Source organism: Canis aureus, chromosome 36, assembly GCF_053574225.1.
Source record: "Canis aureus isolate CA01 chromosome 36, VMU_Caureus_v.1.0, whole genome shotgun sequence".
NCBI classification, from domain to species: domain Eukaryota; kingdom Metazoa; phylum Chordata; class Mammalia; order Carnivora; family Canidae; genus Canis; species Canis aureus.
This window is the reverse complement of record NC_135646.1, coordinates 18722058-18745468: the sequence shown is the minus strand read 5'-3', so window position 1 is coordinate 18745468 and position 23411 is coordinate 18722058. Positions and strand designations below refer to the sequence as shown.

The 23411-nt window shown below is 33.5% G+C and overlaps 1 protein-coding gene and 1 long non-coding RNA gene across 53 annotated transcripts in view; one reads left to right on the top strand and one right to left on the bottom strand.

Annotated features, from left to right (window-relative positions):
* LOC144305975 (uncharacterized) overlaps positions 1 to 18384 on the bottom strand; it is a 38194-nt gene extending 19810 nt beyond the window's left edge. For 2 of the 3 annotated variants that reach the window (XR_013373006.1, XR_013373005.1), the window contains exons 1-2: positions 17811 to 18384; positions 10495 to 10646 (exon numbers count right to left, since the gene is read on the bottom strand). This is a non-coding gene — a long non-coding RNA (uncharacterized LOC144305975). Of the gene's footprint in view, positions 1 to 2579; positions 2796 to 10494; positions 10647 to 17810 lie in introns of those variants that run through there. The other variant, XR_013373004.1, reaches the window with a different exon arrangement.
* ABI2 (abl interactor 2) overlaps positions 1 to 23411 on the top strand; it is a 119593-nt gene that overhangs the window by 56315 nt on the left and 39867 nt on the right. For 28 of the 50 annotated variants that reach the window (XM_077885174.1, XM_077885162.1, XM_077885161.1 and 25 more), the window contains exons 2-4: positions 4227 to 4394; positions 15125 to 15301; positions 16766 to 16783. In XM_077885174.1, the coding sequence (XP_077741300.1) occupies positions 4227 to 4394; positions 15125 to 15301; positions 16766 to 16783 (363 nt within the window). The remainder of the gene's footprint in view (positions 1 to 4226; positions 4395 to 15124; positions 15302 to 16765; positions 16784 to 23411) is intronic. The other 22 variants (XM_077885165.1, XM_077885164.1, XM_077885186.1 and 19 more) reach the window with 1 other exon arrangement.

Below are 23411 nucleotides of genomic sequence, written 5' to 3'. Positions count from 1 at the left end.
TCCTTATCGATATTTGGTGTTACCAGTGTTCTAGATTTTGGCTATTCTGATAGGTGGGTAGTAGTATCACATTGTTGTTTTAAGTTGCATTTATCTCTCTGATGGCATATGATACGGAGCAGTTTTTCATGTGCCTATTTGCCATCTGTGTATCTTCTATGATGAGGTGTCTGTGAATATCTTTGCCCATATTTTAATTGAATTTTTCCTATTGACTTTTAAAAGAGTTTGTTTATTTTGTTTTTTTAAAAAGATTTTGTATATATATTTATTTGAGAGAGAGAGAGCATGAGCAGTGGGGGAGGGGCAGCGGGAGGGGGACAAGCAGGCTGCCCACTGAGTGTGAAGCTCGATCCCAGGACCCCAAGATCATGACCTGAGCCAAAGTCAGATGCTTAACTGACTGAGCCACCCTGGTGCCCCTTGTTTATATGATACATTTCGGATAGCAGTCCTTTATCAGATGTGTCTTTTGTATATTTTCTTTGAGTTTGTGACTTCTCATTTCTCTTGACATTGTCTTTTGTAGAGCAGAAGTTTTTGTTTTGTTTTTTTTTTAGAAGTTTTTAATTTTAATGAAGTCTAGCATATAAATTATTTCTTTCATGGATCATGCCTTTGATTCTATATCTGAAAAGTCATTGCCATACCCAAGGTCACCCCAATATGGGTGTTATGTTCTAGTAGTTTCATAGTTTTTCAGTTTACTTTTATGTCTGTAGTCCATTTTTAGTTAATTTTTGTGAAGAATATAAGCTCTATGTATAGATCCTTTTTTTTTTTTTTTGCATTTAGCTGTCCAGTTTTTCCAGCACCAGTTGTTGAATAGATTGTCTTTGCTCTATTTATTACCTTTTTTCCTTTGTTGAAGACCAGCTGACTATTTTGATGTGGGTCTATTTCTAGGCTCTCCTTTTCCTTGGAACTTTTTTGTCTGTTCTTTCACCTGTACCATAGTCTTGATTACTATAGCTGTAGAGTAAATCTTGAAGTTGACTAGTGTTAGTCTTCCAACTCTTGTTCTCCTTCAATGTTGTATTGCCTCTTCTGTATCTTTTGCCTCCCCTTAAACATTTTAGAATCAGTTTGTCAATATACACAAAATAATTTGCTGATATTTTGTTTGGGATTGCACTGACTCTATATTTCTGTTTGGGAAGAGTAGACATCTTGACAGTATTGAGTCTTCCTATCCATATATGGACTGCTTTTCCATTTATTTAGTCGTTTGATTTTGTTCATCAGAGTTTTGCCGTGTTCCTGATATAGATCATACACATATTTTATTAGAGCTATACTTAAGTGTTTTATATTTTTGATTATTAATGTAAATAGTATTGTGTTTTTAATGTCAGATTCCACTTGCTCATTGCTGGAAAACAGTTGACTTTTGTATATTAACCTTGTATCCTACTATTGTAATCTCTTATTACTCCAAGAGTTTTTTTGTCAGTTCTTTTCGATTTCTCTATAGGCGATCATGTCATCTGTGTCATCTTCTCTCAGAGGGTTCCAAGAATAATTTTTTTCTTTCAGTACGTTAGAAACCATTTAGTTTTATTAAATAAAATATATTAAGTTCACACAGTGTGAATAAAGCATTTCAAAATCCACTACCTGCTCCCTGGTCAAAAAACAACTTACAAGCAATCAAGAAGCATTCTTGTTCTTATGATGATGATCTGAGAGTTGTGCTAACTTTGGTTTTCAAAACTGAGACCAATTATTTATTAAGCATGGACGTACAATAAATATATACCTTTTAGGAAAGAGTTAGCAATACTTTGATATTTGTGAAGATTTTTTTTTGTTTCAGTCTCATCAGCTGATATTCATGACTTTTATATGTTCAAAACTTCATGACTTGATTGCTATTAGGAAGATACATCAGGATTTTAATGGATTGCCAGGTTTTTTTTTCCTAAAGAGCAATTGATACAGCAATATATTTATAAAATTTAGAGTGTTCATTTGCTACTTCAATGCAGAAGAATGATGCCCCCGAATACATACTTTATATTATTTTACATCAATGTTATATCAACTACAAACAACATGCAATTTAGGTTTCTTCATACATTTTATATTACAGGGTCTTCAATTTTATATAGAAAAGTAGATATATACAAAGCCTATTTATAAAAGGGCCTCTTCTATCTTTGATGCAGTATCAGTCAGCTGTATGATTTCATGTATACACTAGCAAAAAAGGTAGAGCATGAAGTGATAATAATACTGCTTTTCAAAAAACTTCAAATACTATCAATATAAAAAAGGATACATTGAAAATAATATCTATCCTCTTGATCCTTTGAAGACATATACTATCAAATAAATTATCTAAGTGTTTTAATTTTGAATTATTCTCTATAGTAAATATTCTGATTTAGAGTAATGTCTGAAAAGTGTTAATGACTTGCTGCTTTTCCCATGAATTCAAGAAAAGTTGTTGATCTTTTTCATTGTATTGAGCTTTTTACTTGTTAGGATGAAAGGTGACTCCAGGCTCCTTACATACACAATCAGAATCTAGAAGTTTGTATGATTTTTTTTTAAGAGTTTATTTTTTCATTCATGAGAGACAGAGATATAGGCAGAGGGAGAAGCAGGCTCCCTGTGGGGAGTCCAATGTGGGACTCCATCGATCCCCAGACGCAGGATCACGCCCTGAGTTGAAAGCAGAGGCTCAACTTCACCCAGGCGTCCCTGTATGATGTGTTTTTAAAAGTGTTTATCTTCAGCCAAATTTGGTTCCAATTCTCTTGTTAATTCAAGCATTGATGTTAGCAAGATTACTGAGGATTAGAATAGAAAAGAAAAAAGCGAATATAGTTATCCTTAGTTAGCCCTTTGCAAGTTAAACTGGATATCATTCGATTATTTTGTTGACTGCTGCTTCTTCAAAAGAATTTTGCTCTCCCTGGAAAAACATATCCAGGGTTGTTAATTTTCACTTCTATACTGTGTAGGAGAGAGGAGAGTGGAACATAGTGGACTTTGAACAGTTAATGACCACTCAAAGAGATAATGACAGTTGTTATATAGAATGATCTGTAGTTTTAGAAAATGGTTTTACATTCATTATCTTATTTGGTGTTCACACTATTTAAAATGGTTGATAGAGAGGTTTATCAGAGAGGTTTTCCTCTGCTTTGTAACTGAGGAAACTGAGAAACTATTATTCTTGTCCAAGTTGTTGCGTTGTAGTAAATAGTAGAGCTTACCTGAAGATGAAAGGTTCTGGTTCAGAGGCTTGTGTACTTTCTACTGAACCAGTGTTTTTTTTTTTTTTTTTTTTTTTTTTTAACAGAACTAGGACAAGTAGATGGTGTCTGGCATTTAGCAGCATAGAATGTGTGTCTTTATCATTGTTTTGCCTTAGGATCTTGGAAATAATGAATTGACTGTTTTTTACTGTGTACTCTGTTTTGATAGCAATTTATGTCTGATAGATTTTTAACACTTAAAATGCTTGAGAAGAAAGATTTCTTTGATTATTTTATTCTTAAAAAATTTATATATTTATATATTTATTTAATCTTAAAAAATATTTATTTCTGAGGGAGGGAGGGGGACAAGGGCAGAGGGAGAGAGATCTCAAGCAGGCTGCACCGAGTTGAGCCCAACTGGGGATTGACCACATCACTGAGACCATGACCCAAGCCAAAATCAAGAGTAGGACACCCAGCTGACTGAGCCACCCAGGCACCCATTTAATTATTTTTATTTTAATTTCTTATTATTTATCATTATTATTATTACCCATTTTTATTTACTTTGTTATTTTTACTTATAACTTTATTTTATCATTGTCATTACTTTAATGAGACATTACGTTATAAACACATTTCATACTTTGAGTGGAAGGAAAGGACAAATTCAGGAAAGTAGAAAAACGGATGCCAGAATTTAGACATTTAAATCAGTGCTATCTTTCCAGGAGTCTAATCTTGAGAAGCTATATGCTTGCTGCCATTGCTGAAAACATCCAGTGGAACTCATTTATTAAATGGCTATAGATATACAAAGATGTTACCTATTCAACATGTAAATATTAGTCAACTCAATCAGTAGTTGTTGGGTTTAATGATACTGATAATCAACATTCAGAACCTTTTTACTAGTGTGTGTAGATTCAGAAACAATGGTTTTGATGAGTATTTTTGTAGAGTAGATTGATAGACTGGGTTATCTTTAAATTAATGATTGTTTTTTTCCCCCCTTAGTCAGCAGATAAGCAGCGAGCTCTAGAAGAAACCAAAGCCTACACCACCCAGTCCTTAGCAAGTGTTGCCTATCTGATAAATACCTTGGCCAACAATGTCCTACAGATGCTGGATATTCAGGCATCCCAGCTACGGAGGATGGAATCTTCAATCAATCATATTTCACAAGTGAGACCACACTGTTTTTCTATTTTGCCTATGGGGAACACTTTTTTAAACACAGGCAGTCTATATAATTCTTGCAGCATTTACTGTGTGAGTTAGCTTGCCTGTATGATTTGGAAAATACAAATTCAATATTAGGTTGTTTTTTATTCTTTTTGTGGAATCATTATCTTCTCTGATTTTGACAGGGAAGTAAATTTTAATGGTTTCTATTATAATTCAGTAGTTAAAGTAAGCAGCCTTTAGGTGAAAATTTGTCTGGTTTCTTCTAACTTTTACCAAATTTCATGTTTGTTTATCTTTTTAAAAAATTTAGTGTGATAACCTGATCACTTCTTTAAATTTTTTTTTCTGTTGGTAGGATTTTTGTTTACCAGGATAGAACCTCAATAATGGAAATATTAATCTAAGTGAACTTAAAAAATTATCTTTATATAAGATTTAAAAAATTTTAATGTTATGCTTTCTCCATTTTAATAGCCATTCTCGTATAGAAAAGTAAAATGAAAAAAAAACTTCATGCAGGGTTCAAACTTTTTACCTTTAATATTTTGTTTTACTTTGTTCCAATACTTTTTTTCCTTTAAATAGTTTTTAAAATGTAGCTGTGATTATATTACGTATAGAGTTTAGATTTTGCTCTGTTAATTTACTATGACAACAGATGTCTTCCCGTGATGTTATAAGCTCTTTGTAAACATTTTCAATGGCTGTATCGTGTATATATGTCATAGCTTTCGTAACCATTTCTGTATTTTGGAACCATCTAAATACTTCAGTGAAAAGCCAATTTGTAATTGCAAAATTTAAAAAACATTAAAAAGTAAAGGTTTTGATCTGCCTGTTTGTTTCTCTGGCGAGATCTTGGAGCTTTTCTAGTTTAGCACTCTTACTTGAGTAACGATGTAGTTAGTATTCAACATTCTTTTAGATCTAAATGATTAGAACTTTTCTGGAATAGCAAATTTTAAAATGTCCATTATAAAAAATGTACATTATATTTTCTTTTTGTTTATCTTAAGAGTTCAGGACTCTTCTGAAATTGACTAATCGAACAATTTTTCAAAGTCTGAAGCTTAACTTGTGTAATTAAATAAAATCAGTTGAGATAATCAAATCAGATATTGGAGAACTCCCATATATTTCTATTATTTGAAAGTTCATCAGACTAATTTAAAGAGATTTCTTGTTATTTAATACTAAATTTGATCTTAAATATGAATTTGTCACTGTAGGGTTTTCTTTACATCCCATATAAACTTTTATTTATTTTTTAAGTAGGCTCCATGCCATGTGGAGCTCAACGTGGGGCTTGAATTCATGACCCTAATCAAAAACTGAGCTGAGAGCGTGAGTCAGATGCTTAACCAACTGAGCCACCCAGGCACCTTCCCCCAATATAAACTTCTATAGAGATTGTATAATTTACTGCTTGTTATATTGCTGTGTCTCTTAAAGTAAAAAAACAACAAAACAACTCCAAAGAATTGGTGAGGGTTTTTTTTTTTTTGTATTGATGAGTTTTAATGAATGAGGGAAATTTTATTCAGAAGAGATCCCTTAGAAAATAATAATGATGAAATAGATGAACTTGTTTTCTATAGAAGGAGGAATGTTGACAAATTACTGATCTGATAGAGAATTTTGAAGTTTACACTTGAAAGTCTTAAAATTTCTGCATGTTTGAAGTCCTTAGGAAAGGACCCAAAAAGAAAGTGAGAAGAAAAGTGCAAACGCAGAAGAGAAATTCATATATTAGAGTTCTTTTTTTTTTTTTTTTTTTTTTTTTAAGATTTTATTTATTTATTCATGATAGTCACAGAGAGAGAGAGAGAGAGAGAGGCAGAGACACAGGCAGAGGGAGAAGCGGGCTCCATGCACCGGGAGCCCGACGTGGGATTCGATCCCGGGTCTCCAGGATCGCGCCCTGGGCCAAAGGCAGGCGCCAAACCGCTGCGCCACCCAGGGATCCCATATATTAGAGTTCTTAAAAAGGATGAATAGTTTGTTATTAGTTTGTAAGAGAGTGTATAAGACTGTGAAGGTAGAAGATAATAAGCAAATAACAGTGAAAGATAATCATCTTTTTTTTTTTTTAAGTAATCTCTCTACCTAATGTGAAGCTTGAATTCATGACCCTGAGATTGAGAGTCAGATGTTCTACCAACTAAGCCAGCCAAGTGGCCTGATAGTCATTTTTTTTTAAAGTCATTTGTTTTTTGATTAGAATTCTGTACTCCTTTGGTAGAGAAGAGTAGCAATCTTGAGGAAGGTGTATAAATCTATCTAAGTTGTAATTATATGTATTAATTCAGTTAATAAGAACATTTTATTTTTAGTATCATATTTATTTATAGTTAATAGGTCTAATTAGTAGTGTGTTTTAAAGCAGTTTTAAAGGAGTAATTGAAAAATGGGAGAGATGAATGGATAAAGATTCAGTAGATCAGAAATAACGGGACTGAGTCAGAGCCCTGAATAAGTTGAACCTTTTTTTCTAAAAATTTTTTATTCATTTTGTTTTAATTTTTATTATTTATTTTGAATCATCTTCATTTGGAATTGAGTAGTCCCAGGATGACTGAGGGATCTGCAGCTGTAAATACCTGTTAAGTCTATACAAAATAGCATGTTGGGGGGAGGTTGAATAGGAGAAATGGGGTGATAGAAGGCTATATCTAAGAAATCAGTGAATTTTATTTTATTTATTTTTTATTTTTTTATTTTTAAAGATTTTATTTCTTCATGAGAGACACAGAGGAAGAGAATGTAGGCAAAGAGAGAAGCAGGCTCCATGCAGGGAGCCCAATGTGGGACTCAATCCTGGGACTCCAGGAATACGCCCTGGGCCAATGCTCAACACTGAGCCACCCAGGCATCCCGAAATCAGTAAATTTTAAAAAAATTATATCTTTTTTTTACCATTTGCTTTAAGGCTTGAAATATCTTTCAATTATGTTTAATGAATAGGTAGAGTCCTTTGTTTTAAAAGTCAATTGAACATCAAAGCTATTTGATACTATTTAGACTGAAAGATTATAGTATGAGAAAACATTTTCTGTGTACAAAGCAAATACTTAGTAAGTATTCTAAATAAAAGGATTGGCAAGCTTTTTCTCTAAAAGGCCAGATGGTAAATACTTGAAGTTTTGTGGTCCAGGTATGTGGTATCAATCTCATGTTCTTGGTATGTATATGTTTTTAAACAACTTTTCAAAAATGTAAAAAAACTATTGTTAGTTTGTATGTGATATAAAAGCAGTCTGAAAGCCAGATTTGGCATGTAAGCTGTAGTTTGTAAGCCCTTGTTCTAAAATACGTTTTTTTCCCAAGTATTTGGTACTTATATCATTATTATGCTTTATTTAAAATATTATTATATTTTTAGAGGGAGCCAGAAAGGTCTTCCAATATATTGAGCCTAGATTTTTTTTTTTTCATTTGGAGCAAAAATACTAGATTCAGAGAATTTGGAGAGAAGATTGGGATGGAGGTTCAGTCAGGTCAAAGACAAGATCAGATCACGTGTTTATTGGAATGGTAGTAGGTATCAAGAATTGTTTTGCAAGTGTTGTCTGGTAGAGTGGTTCAGGACTAGGAGATACTAGATCTTTGGGGTATTTCTTTCCTTATCAGTATCTTTTTCCTGTTTCCTGGGTAAGAACCTTATACTTTTCAGCCTCTTAGTGCTCTAGCTCTTTTCTCCATAGGTTTAGGAGTGGAGAGGGTAAAGGATCTAGATTTTACTTTGGTTCTTCTGCTGACTTGCTTGACATTTGACTTACTTGAACTTCAGTTTTCTCATCTGTAAAATGGTAGGACTGATTAGATGATTTCTGAGCTTTCAATTTGAATTCTTTATTCTTTTGAGATTATCACAAATGAACTTGATTTATATTTGCTTTCTTACTTTTCTGCTGACTTTGCTATTCACCTGTCTGTGCTCACTGACCTCAACCTTCTATCACTCTGATATAACAGGTGTTTCCTGAAACAGGAAACAACTATTCAGAAATTATTCTGATTTATAATCTGAGGATGGGAATTCAACTCTACCACTATATATCAGGAAGGTGTATCAGGAAACATACATAGTTGTGTTCAACACAACAAAATAATAACTCCTTCTCTAAAAGTTGAAGGTTTTGAAAAACAAGATAGAATTGATTATGACTACTTAGTATCAGACTGTTTTTGTAGTAAATGGATAATAATAGCATTAAGTAGTGTAGTAATTTATACCACACTCACTATATCCATCAGAAGTATTAGGAGAGGTTCTTGATGTGGATTACCTTAGGTATTTTAAGGATGTCAAATTTATTTTTATTTCTTAAGATTTTTATTTTTAAGTCATTTCTATACCGATTATAAGGCTTGAATTTTTAACCCTGAGGTTATGCTCCACTGAGTGACCTAGCCAGGTGCTCCAAGGATGACAATTTTTTTTAAATTTTTATTTATTTATGATAGTCACAGAGAGAGAGAGAGAGAGGCAGAGACACAGGCAGAGGGAGAAGCAGGCTCCATGCACCGGGAGCCCAATGTGGGATTCGATCCCAGGTCTCCAGGATCATGCCCTGGGCCAAAGGCAGATGCCAAACCGCTGCGCCACCCAGGGATCCCGACAATTTTTTTTTAAAGATCTTAGTTACTCATGAGAGACAGAGAGAGAGAGGTGGAGACACAGGCAGAGGGAGAAGCAGACTCCCCACGGAAAGCCCGATGTGGGACTCAATCCGGGACCCCAGGATCACCAACTGAGCCACCCAGGCACCCCAAGGATGGCAGTTTTAAAGAAATTCGATCTCTAACTTTGTTGCTATTGTCTTATCATTTCTTTGGAAGCATATTATTTAAAAAGCTAACTGAAATTTTTAATTTTCAGGCTGAGAGTAGGAGTTAAATTAATAAATATTTTTCAAGAACATGTAGTTATCAGAACATAGAATTTTCTGAATTACTTGTATAAACATATATAGCTACTTTTAAGTCAGTGAGTATTATGTGTATAGATGAATGCTATTTACCATGTCCTTGACTTTGTGTCCATTTCTTGTAAGTTAAAAAAAAAAAGAGGTCTGTAGAACATTTTTCAGACTAAAATTTTACAAACTTGTGAACTAAAATTCTTCTAAGCCAGGCCTATCTCTTCTCAGCTTACTAGAGAGAATCAGTATGATCTACATTCAGTTTATCATGGCTTAGGAGAAGATCAAGAGGGTCAAAGGCAACATAAAGAGCTTAAAAAGTATTGTTCCTCCCACCCTTCCAAGAGTTGACTAGAACTTATTTGGCCAGGTGTTGAAGTAGTTAGCAAATAGCAAAAGAAATAAGAAAGGATTATTATAAAATGCCATAGAAGGGAAGAAATTCTTCTGAAGAACTAGATAGTAAAATGCATTGGAAAGTCTACACCCTGAGGAACTCACCATGTAAGGTAATTTTTTTGTTTAAAAAACTTGATAGCCTTGTTTAAAAATTCAATTTTAAGGATTTTATTTATGTAATTGAGAGAGAGAGAGAGCGGGGTCACAAGTGGGATGGCAGGGTAGAGGAAGAAGCAGATGCCCCACTGAGCAGGGAGCCAAAGTGGGGCTTGATCCCAGGACCCCAGGATCATGACCTGAGCCAAAGGCAGACGCTTAACCAACTGAGCCACCCAGGCACTCCCAAAATTCTATTTTAAATTAAGGAAATCCTACTAAAGGTTATCGGTATGTTGTTATGCATAAAAAGTAGGATTTATATAGTCCTTAATTTATGTATAGTTTATATCATCTTATTAACAAATAACTGAAAATTACCATTTAGTAGTAACTAATTTGTTTTATGAAAGGTGAATAATATGAGTATATTTAAGCATATTTGTCATTTAAACAATTAAAAGCTTATGAAACATTAACTTAATAAAAAATTAAGACATATATGAAAACATGCAACTTAGTTGAGTTAGTCCACTGTAGCTGTTTGCACATATTTTCCCACACTGATGGTCAGCTGTCTGAAGCAGTGCTGTGCAGTACAGTCAACTCTTAATTATCCATGTTAATGGGACACACAATATAAAGATAATCCTAAAACAAAATATTTTATATAGTACCTTCTTGATATCTGTTGTGGCCTGTGTATGAAGGAGATGTGGGAGTGGGTCTCAGGCTTGCAAGGGAGCTGGGAGCAAGTATAACTATCTCAAGGTGATGATAAGAGGTGTTTTAGAGGACTTGGGTTTGGCACTGCATAACTTGGCAGTTGCTACAATGAGAAGGATAGAGAAACAAATTAATAAGGATCTATTAATAATAATAGTCCACACAGTTGCAGTGATATTACTTGGTGTGTTTTTTGGTTAGCAGGTAGGAACAATAATGGTGTTTATTAGAAGTGTACTTTCATTAGTTTTGGTCTTTGCTAATTAAGCTTTTTATTTGCCATGGATAAGCGCTATTCTTGAGATCTCTACTAAATAAGAATAAATTTATTGTCATATAACTAGTAACTTTAAAAATCCAGGACAAATTTGGAATACTTTTATTTTACTATTAAAATTCTTTGGGCAGCCCGGGTGGCTCAGCGGTTTAGCGCCGCCTTTGGCCCAGGGCGTGATCCTGGAGACCCAGGATCGAGTCCCACATCGGGCCCCCTGCATGGAGCCTGCTTCTCTCTCTGCCTTTGTCTCTGTCTCTCTCTCTCTCTGTCTCTCTCTCTGTGTCTTGCATGAATAAATAAATAAAATCTTAAAAAATAAAATAAAATTCTTCCTAAGCATCAGTGTTGAACTTGTACTTCCAAAACTTAGCATTAATACATTTTAGCTTTATAACATCAAAGAATATAATGAAGGCAAATGCAATGGTGGTTAGTGCAAGCAATGAGTTAGATTTAGGAAAAAACAGTAGTTTTATATATATATATATATATATATATATATATATACACACACACACACGTATATATTAAAGATTTTATGTATTAACTCATGTTATTTTTAAATTAAACAATACATCATAGGAGCTTTACAAAAATTCTTTTAAAACTGACAGTTGTAAGTTGATAAATGCTGATATTAGCTATATAGAGAGAGGAGTGTTCCTTCTATTATTCTAATTTGACTATGGTTTTCCCCAAGAGAAAGCTTTGAAAAATTTGAAGTAGGTGATTGCTGAAAATTTCATAATCTTATGGACCAAACTTTCTCTTCCTTCCTAATGGAGTAGTAGATTCATTGTTCTCTGTTATTATTCAGACTCCACATAAAAACATAGCTATTTTCTGAATATAGATATGATTTTGTTAACAAGAACTCCTCCAGTTTAACTTAGTGTTGTAGTAGGATGGCAGGAATACAAATTATGCTCTTTGGTTTTCTTAACCTTATATTTTATTATAGATGTTTTTTAAAAAGTTAATAACACCAACTATCTATACTTAGTCACTAGAGATACTAATCTTAAGTCAGCTCTTGTAAGAAGTTTGGAAGTAATTGATATTGATATTTCAGAGTGTGTAATGTAAGGACAAGTGAATTAGTACCCCCGCTAAATCATTGGTTCACTTACCCTCATGGAGACATTTGGTAATGTCACACATTTTTGGTTATCACAACTTGGTTTGGAGGAGTGCTACAGGTCTACTGGGATACTTCTTCACATGATGCAATACTCAGGACAGCCTCTCACAGCAAAAAATTATCTGGCCCAAAATGTCAAGTGTGTCACTATTGAGAAACCCTGGTCTAGTTTTTCTAAGATGTAGGAATTCTTTTAGAGTAAACAACTAGAAATATTATATAACCAAACTAAATTCTTTTGATTTTCCATGGATGTTATGCTCTTAAGATTTATGTTTTAAAACATGCGAGGTTTTTTTTTTTTTTTTTTTTTTTTAACTGAGAATATAAGAAGCAACATTTTTCTGTTCAAAATTCCTCCAGCCAAAATTCCTTTTGGAGTTTAGTGCTGGGAAAATTGTCCCTTCCTGATGAAGGGATGTATTTTCTTATAGTTTATTGTTTGCACTTTGCTTTCCCTCTCAGGAAGTTGTAAGAGCCCACTTTAGACCTATAATTCTGAGATTTTTTTTTTTCTTTGCTATATTGGTTTTTGTTTTATCCTTAGTGAATGGTCTGTAGGTTTGGGCTGTGTTTGTGCATATATAAGAAGAACTTATAAGTAATATGTAAGTGCCTCCAATCCCCAGACAAATGATCAAATGTTTTCAGTGCTTTTTAAAAAAAAGTCTTAATTTTTTCACAGTTAAAAAATATGTGCTTATTATAAAACATAACTATATTAATGCAGATATGGAAACTTGCTTTCCCATTTTATTTTATTATTTTTTTTAAAGATTTTTAAATTTATTTATTCATGAGAGACACAGAGAGGCAGAGACATAGGAAGAGGGAGGAGAAGCAGGCTCCATGCAGGGAGTCCCCACATCAGGGACTCGATCCGGAGACTCTGGGATCACACCCTGAGCCAAAGGCAGACACTCAACCGCTGAGCCACCCAGGTCTCCCCCTCATTTTATTTATTAATACAGAGATGTATTAATAATTCCACCATTAAAATTTGAAATTAAAGTTTCAGTTTGCAGTAAGCTTAAAATTCTATGGTTGGTTAGGTTTGCATTCTTATGGTTTCCCTTTTTTTTTTTTTTTGGTTTCCTTTTTGAATAGTATAACTACATTTCTAAAAACTGGAGGAAGAACAGTGTCTCAAGACGATTACATTCTCTGATAAATTTTCTTTTATTGACATTGTGAAGACCAGTTATAAAAAAAATAGGTGTCAAAAAATGCCATATTTTCTTTGGTTTTGTTTATTTTGAAGCATACTTAAAACATATGAAATATTTCTAAGTGCATGTTTTAATGATTCAGCATGACACATTAGAAATTATTTAAAATGAGATTTTTATTTCTCTGAAGTTAAAAATAAGTAAATACCAATATTGTCACTAATGTATAAATGTCTGTTTCTCTGTTACAGCTCTCCTGTAGTAGTTGAAAAGGAAGGCAGGTTTTGTAATTTTTACTTAACGTGCTCAGGAAAGCTCAAAGATTATTTTTGCCTTAAAAAGAAATACTTAAAATGATAAAGTTAACTACCTTGGCCAGTCTTTGATTTGATGCTTCATTTAGATACTAGTTGTGAAGCTTATAGATACTGTTGCTTTTAAAATCTTTTGGTTGAAATAGGAGACTTTTGTTTCAAGTTCCCTTCATACCTTGGATAGTTTAGAGGGATAATCAGCTTTCAGATTACTTATAGTGATATTTAATACTGTCATAATGGTTATCTTTTCTTTCCGTTTCTATGTTATTACCTGGTTCTGTTTTCAGAAAGGGGAAAATGAAGTAGGACTGGAGAGGAATGAGTGTCTGTTAATTGCTGCTTGGCCCAGGAAGAGTATGAGAGATATGAACAATTTTAGTGAAGTGTTTTCCAACTTTTTTGACTGCAACTCACAGTAAAAAAATATATTTTATGTTGCACCCAGTACACAATTCCTGTATCTTTTTCCTGTATCAATTCCTGTATATATATATATATATATATATATATAACAAATATTTCAAGAAAAAATACTTACTATGCATATATAGTCTAATATTTCTATTTTTTTTTATTAAAAAAATTGCCTTTTGGGACGCCTAGGTGGCTCAGTAGTTGGGCGTCTGCCTTCGGCTCAGGTCGTGATCCTGGAGTCCTGGGATTGAGTCCCACATCGGGCTCCTTGTATGGAGACTGATTTTCCCTCTGCCTGTGTCTCTCTCTCTCTCTCTCTGTCTTTCATGAATAAATAAATAAATTTAAAAAAATAAAAAATTGCCTTTCACATACCACTAAATTACAACCTGCTGTTTGAGAAATGCTTTTTAGGGATATTAATTATCTATGTTTATACAGAAATTCGCTATCAACAAATAGAAGACCAAGTAAAAACACATTTATCCTATGTGAACATTTAATAAATAGGATAAATTAATGAAATATTTTAATGTTATCATGATAAAATATACACAAACTTAATTTTTTTTGTAAAAAGATGATAACATTGTATTTATATTTTAAGCCTCTCTTTTTTAAGAATAGAAAAGCATTTGAGCATCAATGGAAATTATACTAATAGGTTATTTAAAAATGTAACCAACATAATACCTGGAGCTTTCTTAGTCATTATATATTAGTTTGAGTATTAATGGAGCAATGGAGCTTGGGAAAAAATTAGCATGCTTTAACCCAGAGGTTGGCACACTTTTTTCTGTAAAGAACCCCCTAATATTTTAGACTTGCGGGCCATGCAGTCTTTGTTTTAATTGCTTATCTCTGCCCTGTAGTATGAAAATATGTAAGCAAGTAGAATAGCTGTGGTCCAAAAATTTTTCTTTATGGAAACTGAAATTTGAATTCGGTATGATTTTCACATGTCATGACATTATTTTTCTTTTGACTTTTAAAAACCATTAAAACATGTAAACACTACTCCCAGGTTGTAAAAAACTTCAGGTTATAAAAAACAGTTTGTGGACCAGATTTGGTTGGCCAGCCATGATTTGCCAACCTTAGGCTTTAGCCTAAGAATGGAGAAAGCTAGTAGATCCAAAAAGAACAAAATTTAGCAGTTGGGGCTAAGTATATGAATAATAATGTTAGATGTCTGAGCATTTATATTTTGATTCTTCTGGGGATTAGAACTATACATTTTTGTCTTGTGTTTATATTTTGCAGACCGTTGATATTCATAAAGAGAAAGTTGCAAGAAGAGAGATTGGTATTTTGACTACCAATAAAAACACTTCAAGGACACATAAGATTATTGCTCCAGCCAATCTTGAACGACCAGTTCGTTATATTAGAAAACCTATTGACTATACAATTCTAGATGATATTGGACATGGAGTAAAGGTAAGTATAATTTTTGTCAACCTTTTTAAAACAGCAGTCCATAATGGAACTAACTCTTTAGAAAATTAAGCTTTTGTCTTTTCTTTCCTGGAGGTCCAGGTTTTGGCCCAGTTGTGGTTCTGAAGGTTCTTTAATACTATAACTATTCTATCCTTCTTGCTTCTTCCTGGTGCTGTGTTTTCAAATTTTAAACAGTCACCTTTAAATGAATTGCATTTACTTAATCAGCTATGAGGATACCTCATCTAGATTGGGCAAATAAGTGTGGTTTAATTTTTCTAATCTTTTAATGACTTAGTATGACCGATTAAAAAACTACTCAGCATGTTCTTTAAGTATCCACCTTATTTCAAAAATTTATCAGCAACGCTTTGGTGTTAGTTTTCAGAAGGAACATCTATAAACAAACATGTACTTTGAATCTTTCTAAAATAATTTTATCTTAACATTTTGGGTGAGAGTAGTGTAGATGAAAGTAATATGTGAATTAGTATTTCCACTGCTTTTGAGTATGTAGCCATTATATATTTTGGCTGTCTTTTAAAATGTATTGGAGTATCTGCTGCATATGTAAAAGTACCATAATCAAAACTAAGGTGCATATAAATTTGATTTAAATTGGTATTTATACTTAAACTATTTGGAGCTTCAGCTAAGTGTTCAGTTACTTAAAGCTTTCATCTTAATCAGTGATTTGAAGGGCAATGACTCTTCAAATGTGACTTTGAATATATACATATGTGTGAAACTGTACAGTTTATGCAATTGATTTATGTCTATATAAGCAAATTTAAATTAAAAAAATATCCTACACTAGTATCCTGGAAATCAGTTAAATGTAAATCTAATGTAGACCTAGGTAAAAGAAAACATACAGTGCAAATTAAGTATTTTTCTTTCTCAGAATTTTGATACAAGCACTGTTATCTGGAATTTGATATTTGACTTTATGAAATATTAAAAATTTTATAATTTTGAGATTTATTCTAGACTAATAACTGCTAATAAATAATTTTAGGGTAATGCCAGAATCTAATTACAAAAGGTACTTAGAATATAAAACATAATATTTGTACTTGCCCACTTATACAATAAAAACATGGTTTCCTTCCCACTCTAATTCTTAACTTAATTCAAGTAAAATATTATTCTTTTGGGACTCTGGAGTCCTTTTTATTATTTGGGCTTTTAGAGTTTAGGGCTAACTAATTTGAAGAAATCTTTATTAAAGTTTTTGAATAAAACAATGTCATATAATTTCATCAAAAAAAACCCCTCCTGTTCATGACACATTCTGCTTTGACCACTCTTTCTATGATCTACTGAAACATTATTTTTTAATGCTGAATGCTTAACTTGTTTTTTCTTTGTTTTTTTTCCTTTCTCTTCACATCCTGAAGTTCCAACTAACCTTTCAATGCTTTTTTTCCTTACCTCTTTTATTTGCTCCATTTATGCATTAAGTGGTTGCTTAGATTTAAGGTAAGAGATTCCAGGGCTGGATTTCCATTCTTTGTTCTTATGTAGAATATTACATATGGGGAGTGAAGAGATATTTGGCACTTGGCCTTCTAAAATCAACAAATAATTCCTCTTTAATTTTTAAAAAGTTTTGTCATCCAACTTTGTGGTGTGTCTTCATGTTCCATGAGGGCAGATTTTTTTGTCTGTTTTGTTCACAAAAAAGTTTTGTCCTATGTGCCTACAACAGTGCCTGATGCACACATTAGGTGCTTAGTAAATATTTTTGAATAAATGTGTATTTTGTAATGTTCATATATTTTGTGAAATTAAAATTAAGGTTACCTGTTATAAAATGTCATTATGAATAAAATTAGCTGGACTTTTGTAAATACAGGATTTATGTTATGGATTGGAGGGCCAACTAATGTGCTTTATTTAACCCTCCCCCTGTGTAATAGCCTTTTTATTCTATAAATGGTGTGCTTTATTAGACACCTTGTGGCCAGTATGTCATTATCTCTTGACTCTTAGTCAATGTAAAGAAATTGAGAAATGGAAAATATTCAATGTTACAGGTTTTTTTTTTTAAGTTGCAGTATCATGTATTTTGCAAAAAGCAAAATTAGTTTCTCATTTTCAAATTGCTATATAAGATACATATTTCAACATAAACTTTAAGAGTTTTACTAGTTGAGTATTAATTATATCAAAACTTCAAAAGTTCATGAGTGTTTAACAAAATTCACATTAAGAATTAGAGAAATACTTGTTTCACTAACATTTTAGGGATTTTTGTTTATATTTTAGTATTTTAGAGAATTAATGGTAAAAGACATTCAAGTGTATTCAAGAACATTTAAATAGAAGGTTACTAACATTTTCACTAAACTGAGCATGAATTTCCTTTTTCTTATTTTCTTAGCTGAACTTTATAAATTCTTTTCAAATACACTATCTAAAACCCTGTTATCTGTCATGTCTCCAGTATAGAAAGTGATAAGAAGATAACTGAGATCTGAATCATTAACTAGCTACTAATACTAACCAGGGCCACAGACTTTTCAACAGATCCTGGTAGAGAGATGTGACTAGAGGAGTCGAGCGCATGTACTTCTTGTGTTATTGAGTAGAATGTCTCAGTCTTGGTAAGTGGGGGATGTGGAATTCTGAGGAGATTCCTTTTGCATAAAATACAAAGAAGTAGACCCAAAGCAGTGTGTAACTAGCTTGGCTCTTTTCCTGTAAAAGCTGCATTCAAATTTTGGCTATTGATGGGTTTTCTTCAAAGTGATACAAGTGCACAGAAAGATCACCTAAAGGAAAAAAACACAGAAATGGACCAGTTCTTTAACCCTTTAAGTTTAGACCAGTTTGTGTAAGCTACTTTCCTATGCTCATGCCTCCAAACTGTACTATGATTCCTTTTTGACCTTCTTGGATTCAGGATCTGTTCTATGTGGGAGATACACCAAAGTGAGTAGGAAATAAGCCCCTAGAAAGCAAAGAAATATACCACACTTGGATAAGATTCCTTGACATCTTTACAAATATACAAAAGCTTCACTCCTGAGTACTGTGGCTCTATGTAGGTGTTTCTGCTCTGAGTGGTGTTGCCTGGTGAGAAGAGTACCCTGAACTCATTCTAGAAGCTAGAATGTACCAACACTCTGTCTTTTCTTTCTTCCTGTCCCTCTTTGTGACTTTTCCTTCTCTGTAAACCTATAGCACATTGCTAATAATTTTGGGTAAACCAAAACAAAGTAGAGTGAAAAAATATTCAATGTATAACAAGTATTTCTCTTTTTATTCTGGTATTTAAAAAGGAGTGGTTTTAGTAGGGTGATTAATAGAATAATTTAATACATTAAGGTAGGAAATAGAAATATTTAAATAGAAATTTAAATAAATTTAAAAAATTTAAATAGAAATATTAAAGAGAAAATATTATAGTTGGAAGGAACTGGATAATTAACTAGTTCAGTGGTTTCCAACTGATCTTGGAGACTTGTGGATTATGTCAAGTGCCCTAGAGGTCTCCTGATGTTTGTTGGTAGGATTATCTGCTTCTTTGATTTCCTCAGTTCTTTGTGAACTCTCTTTTTGCTCTTTATTGCTGTTAGACTTTTGATGTCTTTCAGACAGACTTTAAACAAAGATCATACTTTGAGGCCAGACACATGGGTTTTGACTTAAAAGAATCCTCCATACTAAAAGTTGAATTTTTAACATTTTGAATAGCATGTTCTCATGGGGGCTCATGGTTCTTTTCATAAAAAATTTAGGTTGGTTTTTTTTTTTTTTTTTTTTTCCTTTAGTTGACAGGGGAGAACAAGTTGTGTTTTTTTTTTTTTTTTTTTTTTTTTAAAGATTTTATTCATTCATTCATGAGAGACACACACACAGGCAGAGACACAGGCAGAGGGAAAAGCAGGCTCCATGCAGGGAGCCTGACACGGGACTCAATCCTGGGTCTCCAGGATCACACCCCAGGCCGAAGACTGCGCTAAACCACTGAGCCACCCAGGCTGCCCACAAGTTGTAGAGTTTAATTCGTAAGACCATTGAAAATAATATGGTGATATTTTTACAACAAAAGGCATAAGAATAAAAAGCTGAAGGGTGGAATGCCATAATGGAAGTGTTTTAGTGTATACCTGAGGCCATATAAAAGTAGAATTTACCTTGAACTGGGATACCCTTTTCCCACTCTTTATTTTATTTAAAAATTTTAATTTAAATTTGATTAACATATAATGTATTACTGGTTTCAGAGGTAGAGGTCATTGATACATCAGTCTTATATAATATCCAATGCTCATTACATCACGTCCCACTTTTTTTTTAATAGTAAAAAGAATTTTAGGACCCCATTACTAATGTATTTGAAATGTTTTTTTTTTTCTTTTGAAGCAGTGAAGTTGTCACTAATGAAGCTAAACTTCAGTACTTTTAAAATTAATATATTAGTTTAAACAAAAGCAGTAAGGACTCCTAATCTGTTAGTGTAGTATTTATTGCAGTTGGACATGCTGTGCAAGCAAATTCTAAATAATTAATGAGGAGGGGTTATGGATTTGTTTTACAACCAACACATTAAGAATAGAACACTTCTGAAAATTTTGCTTGAGATCTCACTTAACTTATCCCTGTGTAAAAAATAGCTTTAGTTTTTCACTTGAGTGTGTTCCTTAACAAGTGTTTGTCATTCCCTGCAGGAGGATGATGAATTGTGTCTCACATTTCCAGCTCTAAAGTGCAGCTGAGGGTTCACTCTTGAGCATTTATCTGACTCGTCATTTGGAAGGAAAGCTCCATAATCACAGCAACCTTTGGGACCCATCTGTTTTTGCCTTTTAGTTCCAATCTGAGCCGCCAATTCTATTTTGGCAAAGGCTGGTTGTCAGAAAGTATTTTCAGGATCAAGCAGAAATCTGCCCATCTTTATTCCTCTTTTCTTGTCCTCCTTTCTTTACCTGTTTCTCTTTCCCATTATTCCTACTCTTTTATTCCCTTATGTCTGTTTTTGGATTACTTTAGGACTCTTAGTACCTTAGGCTTTTTGTCTTGCTCTTACAAAAATTTTACCTCTTCTGAATTCATACTCAAACCCCTGATTTCAGCTTTGATTTCCCTCAAAGGATCTCCTGGTCCTTTTCCTCTTAGCCCTGGTCATTGCAGTCGGAATATATATTTTCTGAAGGGAGGGATAGAGATCTCCAGGAAGCCAAAGAATTATGCATTGGATGGGACTAGTGAGGAACAATACTGGACAGTGAATGAAGGCCCAGAGGTGCTTGACCACGGCTTCTGCTCCCCCTCACTATTCCATAGCCAGATACAGGCTATCCATACTACTACTACCCTTCTCTTTGTATATTTAAATCCTGCTTTTTTTTTAAAGCAACAGTCCAGGGATCCCTGGGTGGCGCAGCGGTTTGGCGCCTGCCTTTGGCCCAGGGCGCGATCCTGGAGACCCAGGATCGAATCCCACGTCGGGCTCCCTGCATGGAGCCTGCTTCTCCCTCTGCCTGTGTCTCTGCCTCTCTCTCTCTCTCTCTCTCTCTCTGTGTGACTATCATAAATAAATAAAAATTAAAAAAAAAATAAAGCAACAGTCCAGCTTAGATTTTTCTCTGAAACTTTTTGTAGTTTTTCCCTGTCATATTGATATTTTTTTGGAGATTTCTATATCATTTGTAGGTATTCTGTTTTGCCTAAAACATAGGAGGCTTATTTATTCCAAAATATTACAAGTTCCTTAAAAGCAGAGGAATCATTTTCTAGGCCTTTGTGTTCCATTTTATCTCTCCTCCCCCATCCAAATGTCTCCCTTAATTTTCATATTCCTTTAACTTTTTACCTAGTAGTCTGGTAGGTGATAAGTGGTTGATAAATGAAGGATATACCACAGATATCATTTTAGAATGTGTCTGCCACTATTCTATCCTAGCTGGTCATCTGTCAGTGGGAGATTTCTCCGTAACAGAAGTGATGTCCTCTGTGAACTGGAGATATGTGGCTAGCCAGCTTTATAAACAATACTGAAGTTCACAGGGTACTGGAAAGCACTGAGGTTGGTAATGAACATTATATTATGATATATCAAAGTTCAAGGAAGTATGGAATGTACCAAAAAAGTATAGAGCAAGAAAGGTAGGAGCACTGTAGAAAAAAATATTAAAGCATAAGAATGGGCCTGATGCTTGTTGCTAGTTGTAGAGATCAGCATTCCTTAGTCACAGACCACTGGCAAAGTATTGTGAGCTTAATCACTTAAATGAAATATTTCTTCTGCTTTGGTAGTTTCTTTTTAAGCAGGAAAAAAAGGATAGGGGGATGTTTCCTACTGTTTCTCCTTATACCTAATACCTGCTTTACTTAGTTCTCAGTGATGATTTTCAAAAAATACCCACATAATTGAATGATTGTTGCAATTAACCAGCAAAGCTTCATTCTGATTCCCAAAACTTTGAAAAGTATAATGAGCATTATACTCATAGTACTGGACCATAATCCCACTCATGGTCCAGGACCATTAACTATATGTTTATATGCCATATATAAATCAAATATAATTAAACTCTAATTATAATACAGATTCTACATATGATAAACAAATTGTTTTATTTTTTTAAATGAATTTTTTTAAAGATTTTTTATTTATTCATAGAGACAGAGAGAAAGAGGGGCAGAGACACAGGCAGAGGGAGAAGCAGGCTCCATGCAGGGAGCCCAATGTGGGACTCGATCCCAGGTCTCCAGGATCACACCCCAGGCTGAAGGCGGTGCTAAACTGCTGCGCCACCAGTGCTGCCCAGCAAATTGTTTTATTTGGCAGTTATTCCTGTTCTGTTCTTTCCCCTTTTCCTCATATTAGATGACAGTACTTATATACTTTTTTTTTTTTTTTAAGATTTTTAGAGAGCATGCACACAAGCAGGCGGAGGGGCAGATGGAGAGAGAGAGAGAAAGGGAGGGAAGCACACTCCCCACTGAGTGCAGAGCCCCATGTGGGGCTCAATCTTACGACCCTGACAGATCATGCCCTGAGCCGAAACCAGGAGTGGATAGCTCAACTGATTGTGTCACCCAGGTGCCCCCTAATATTTATGGTCTGCATCGCATATTCATTGTTTTACTAGCATAGAAGCATTTTTTACAAAGGAAAACCACCTTGAAGATATACTGAAAAACTCTTTTAGCTTAATAGAAGGGCACAGTATCAGTGATGTATAAAAATTATAGATTTTTTGGACATTCTATATGGTCTCTTTGGTTTCCTAAGTGATTTAAGTTACTTATCCAAACCCAGTTATCCAAGCAGATACGATTATTTGATCCCACAGCTCATAAAATGTATCAAGTTTTGTTTATGGAAACGTGTGTCAGATTTTAATTTATAGATTGTTTATATTTTTTAACAGATTAAAAGATTTCTAGAAGATACTGCAATTTAAATAAAAACACCTTAGATATCAAAACCTTGAATCAGAGTTCAAAAGCTGTTTTCAAATATTTTAGCTATTCCATGTATAGAATAAAATTCTGTTTTACTTTTTCTGTCCCTGCTCCTTTTCCTTCCTGTTTCTAGCAAATTGATGTAGTTTTAGTGTTGGCTCACCTACTTCTCCCTCGTCACTTAAAGTAACTTTGGGTTTTATGTTGTTTAAGGTTGAGCTTAAAGGACTTTGGTTACTACTATAAAAAATCTTCTGGTATCATAAATGAAGATTTACAGTTTGAAAAGCTACTGGTTATTTGTCATATTACTTCTAAAATTTTCCCCAAATGTGGATTGATTTTTTTTTTCAAAACTCTTTCTGGCATTTTCATTTTAATGTATAATTAGCGTACCCTCTACTTATTAATGAGGGGGAGAACAAGGATAAGTTAATCTTTATTCTTACTTAATAACTGGTTTGTTTTGTACTTATTGTTTAAAAGTAACAATAAAACGATTATAGATAAATGTTTCATTTTTAAAATATTGACATCTCAAAGGTATCATTTGTCTTTAAAGATTGTTTTAACATCACACACAACTTGTTCACTGGACTATTCATTTGAAGAGTTTGTTTCTTGATATATTATTTCTTGCCTGTTCAGATAACAAGTAGTATTTTAGGAGCTTTAAAGTTTTCATTTA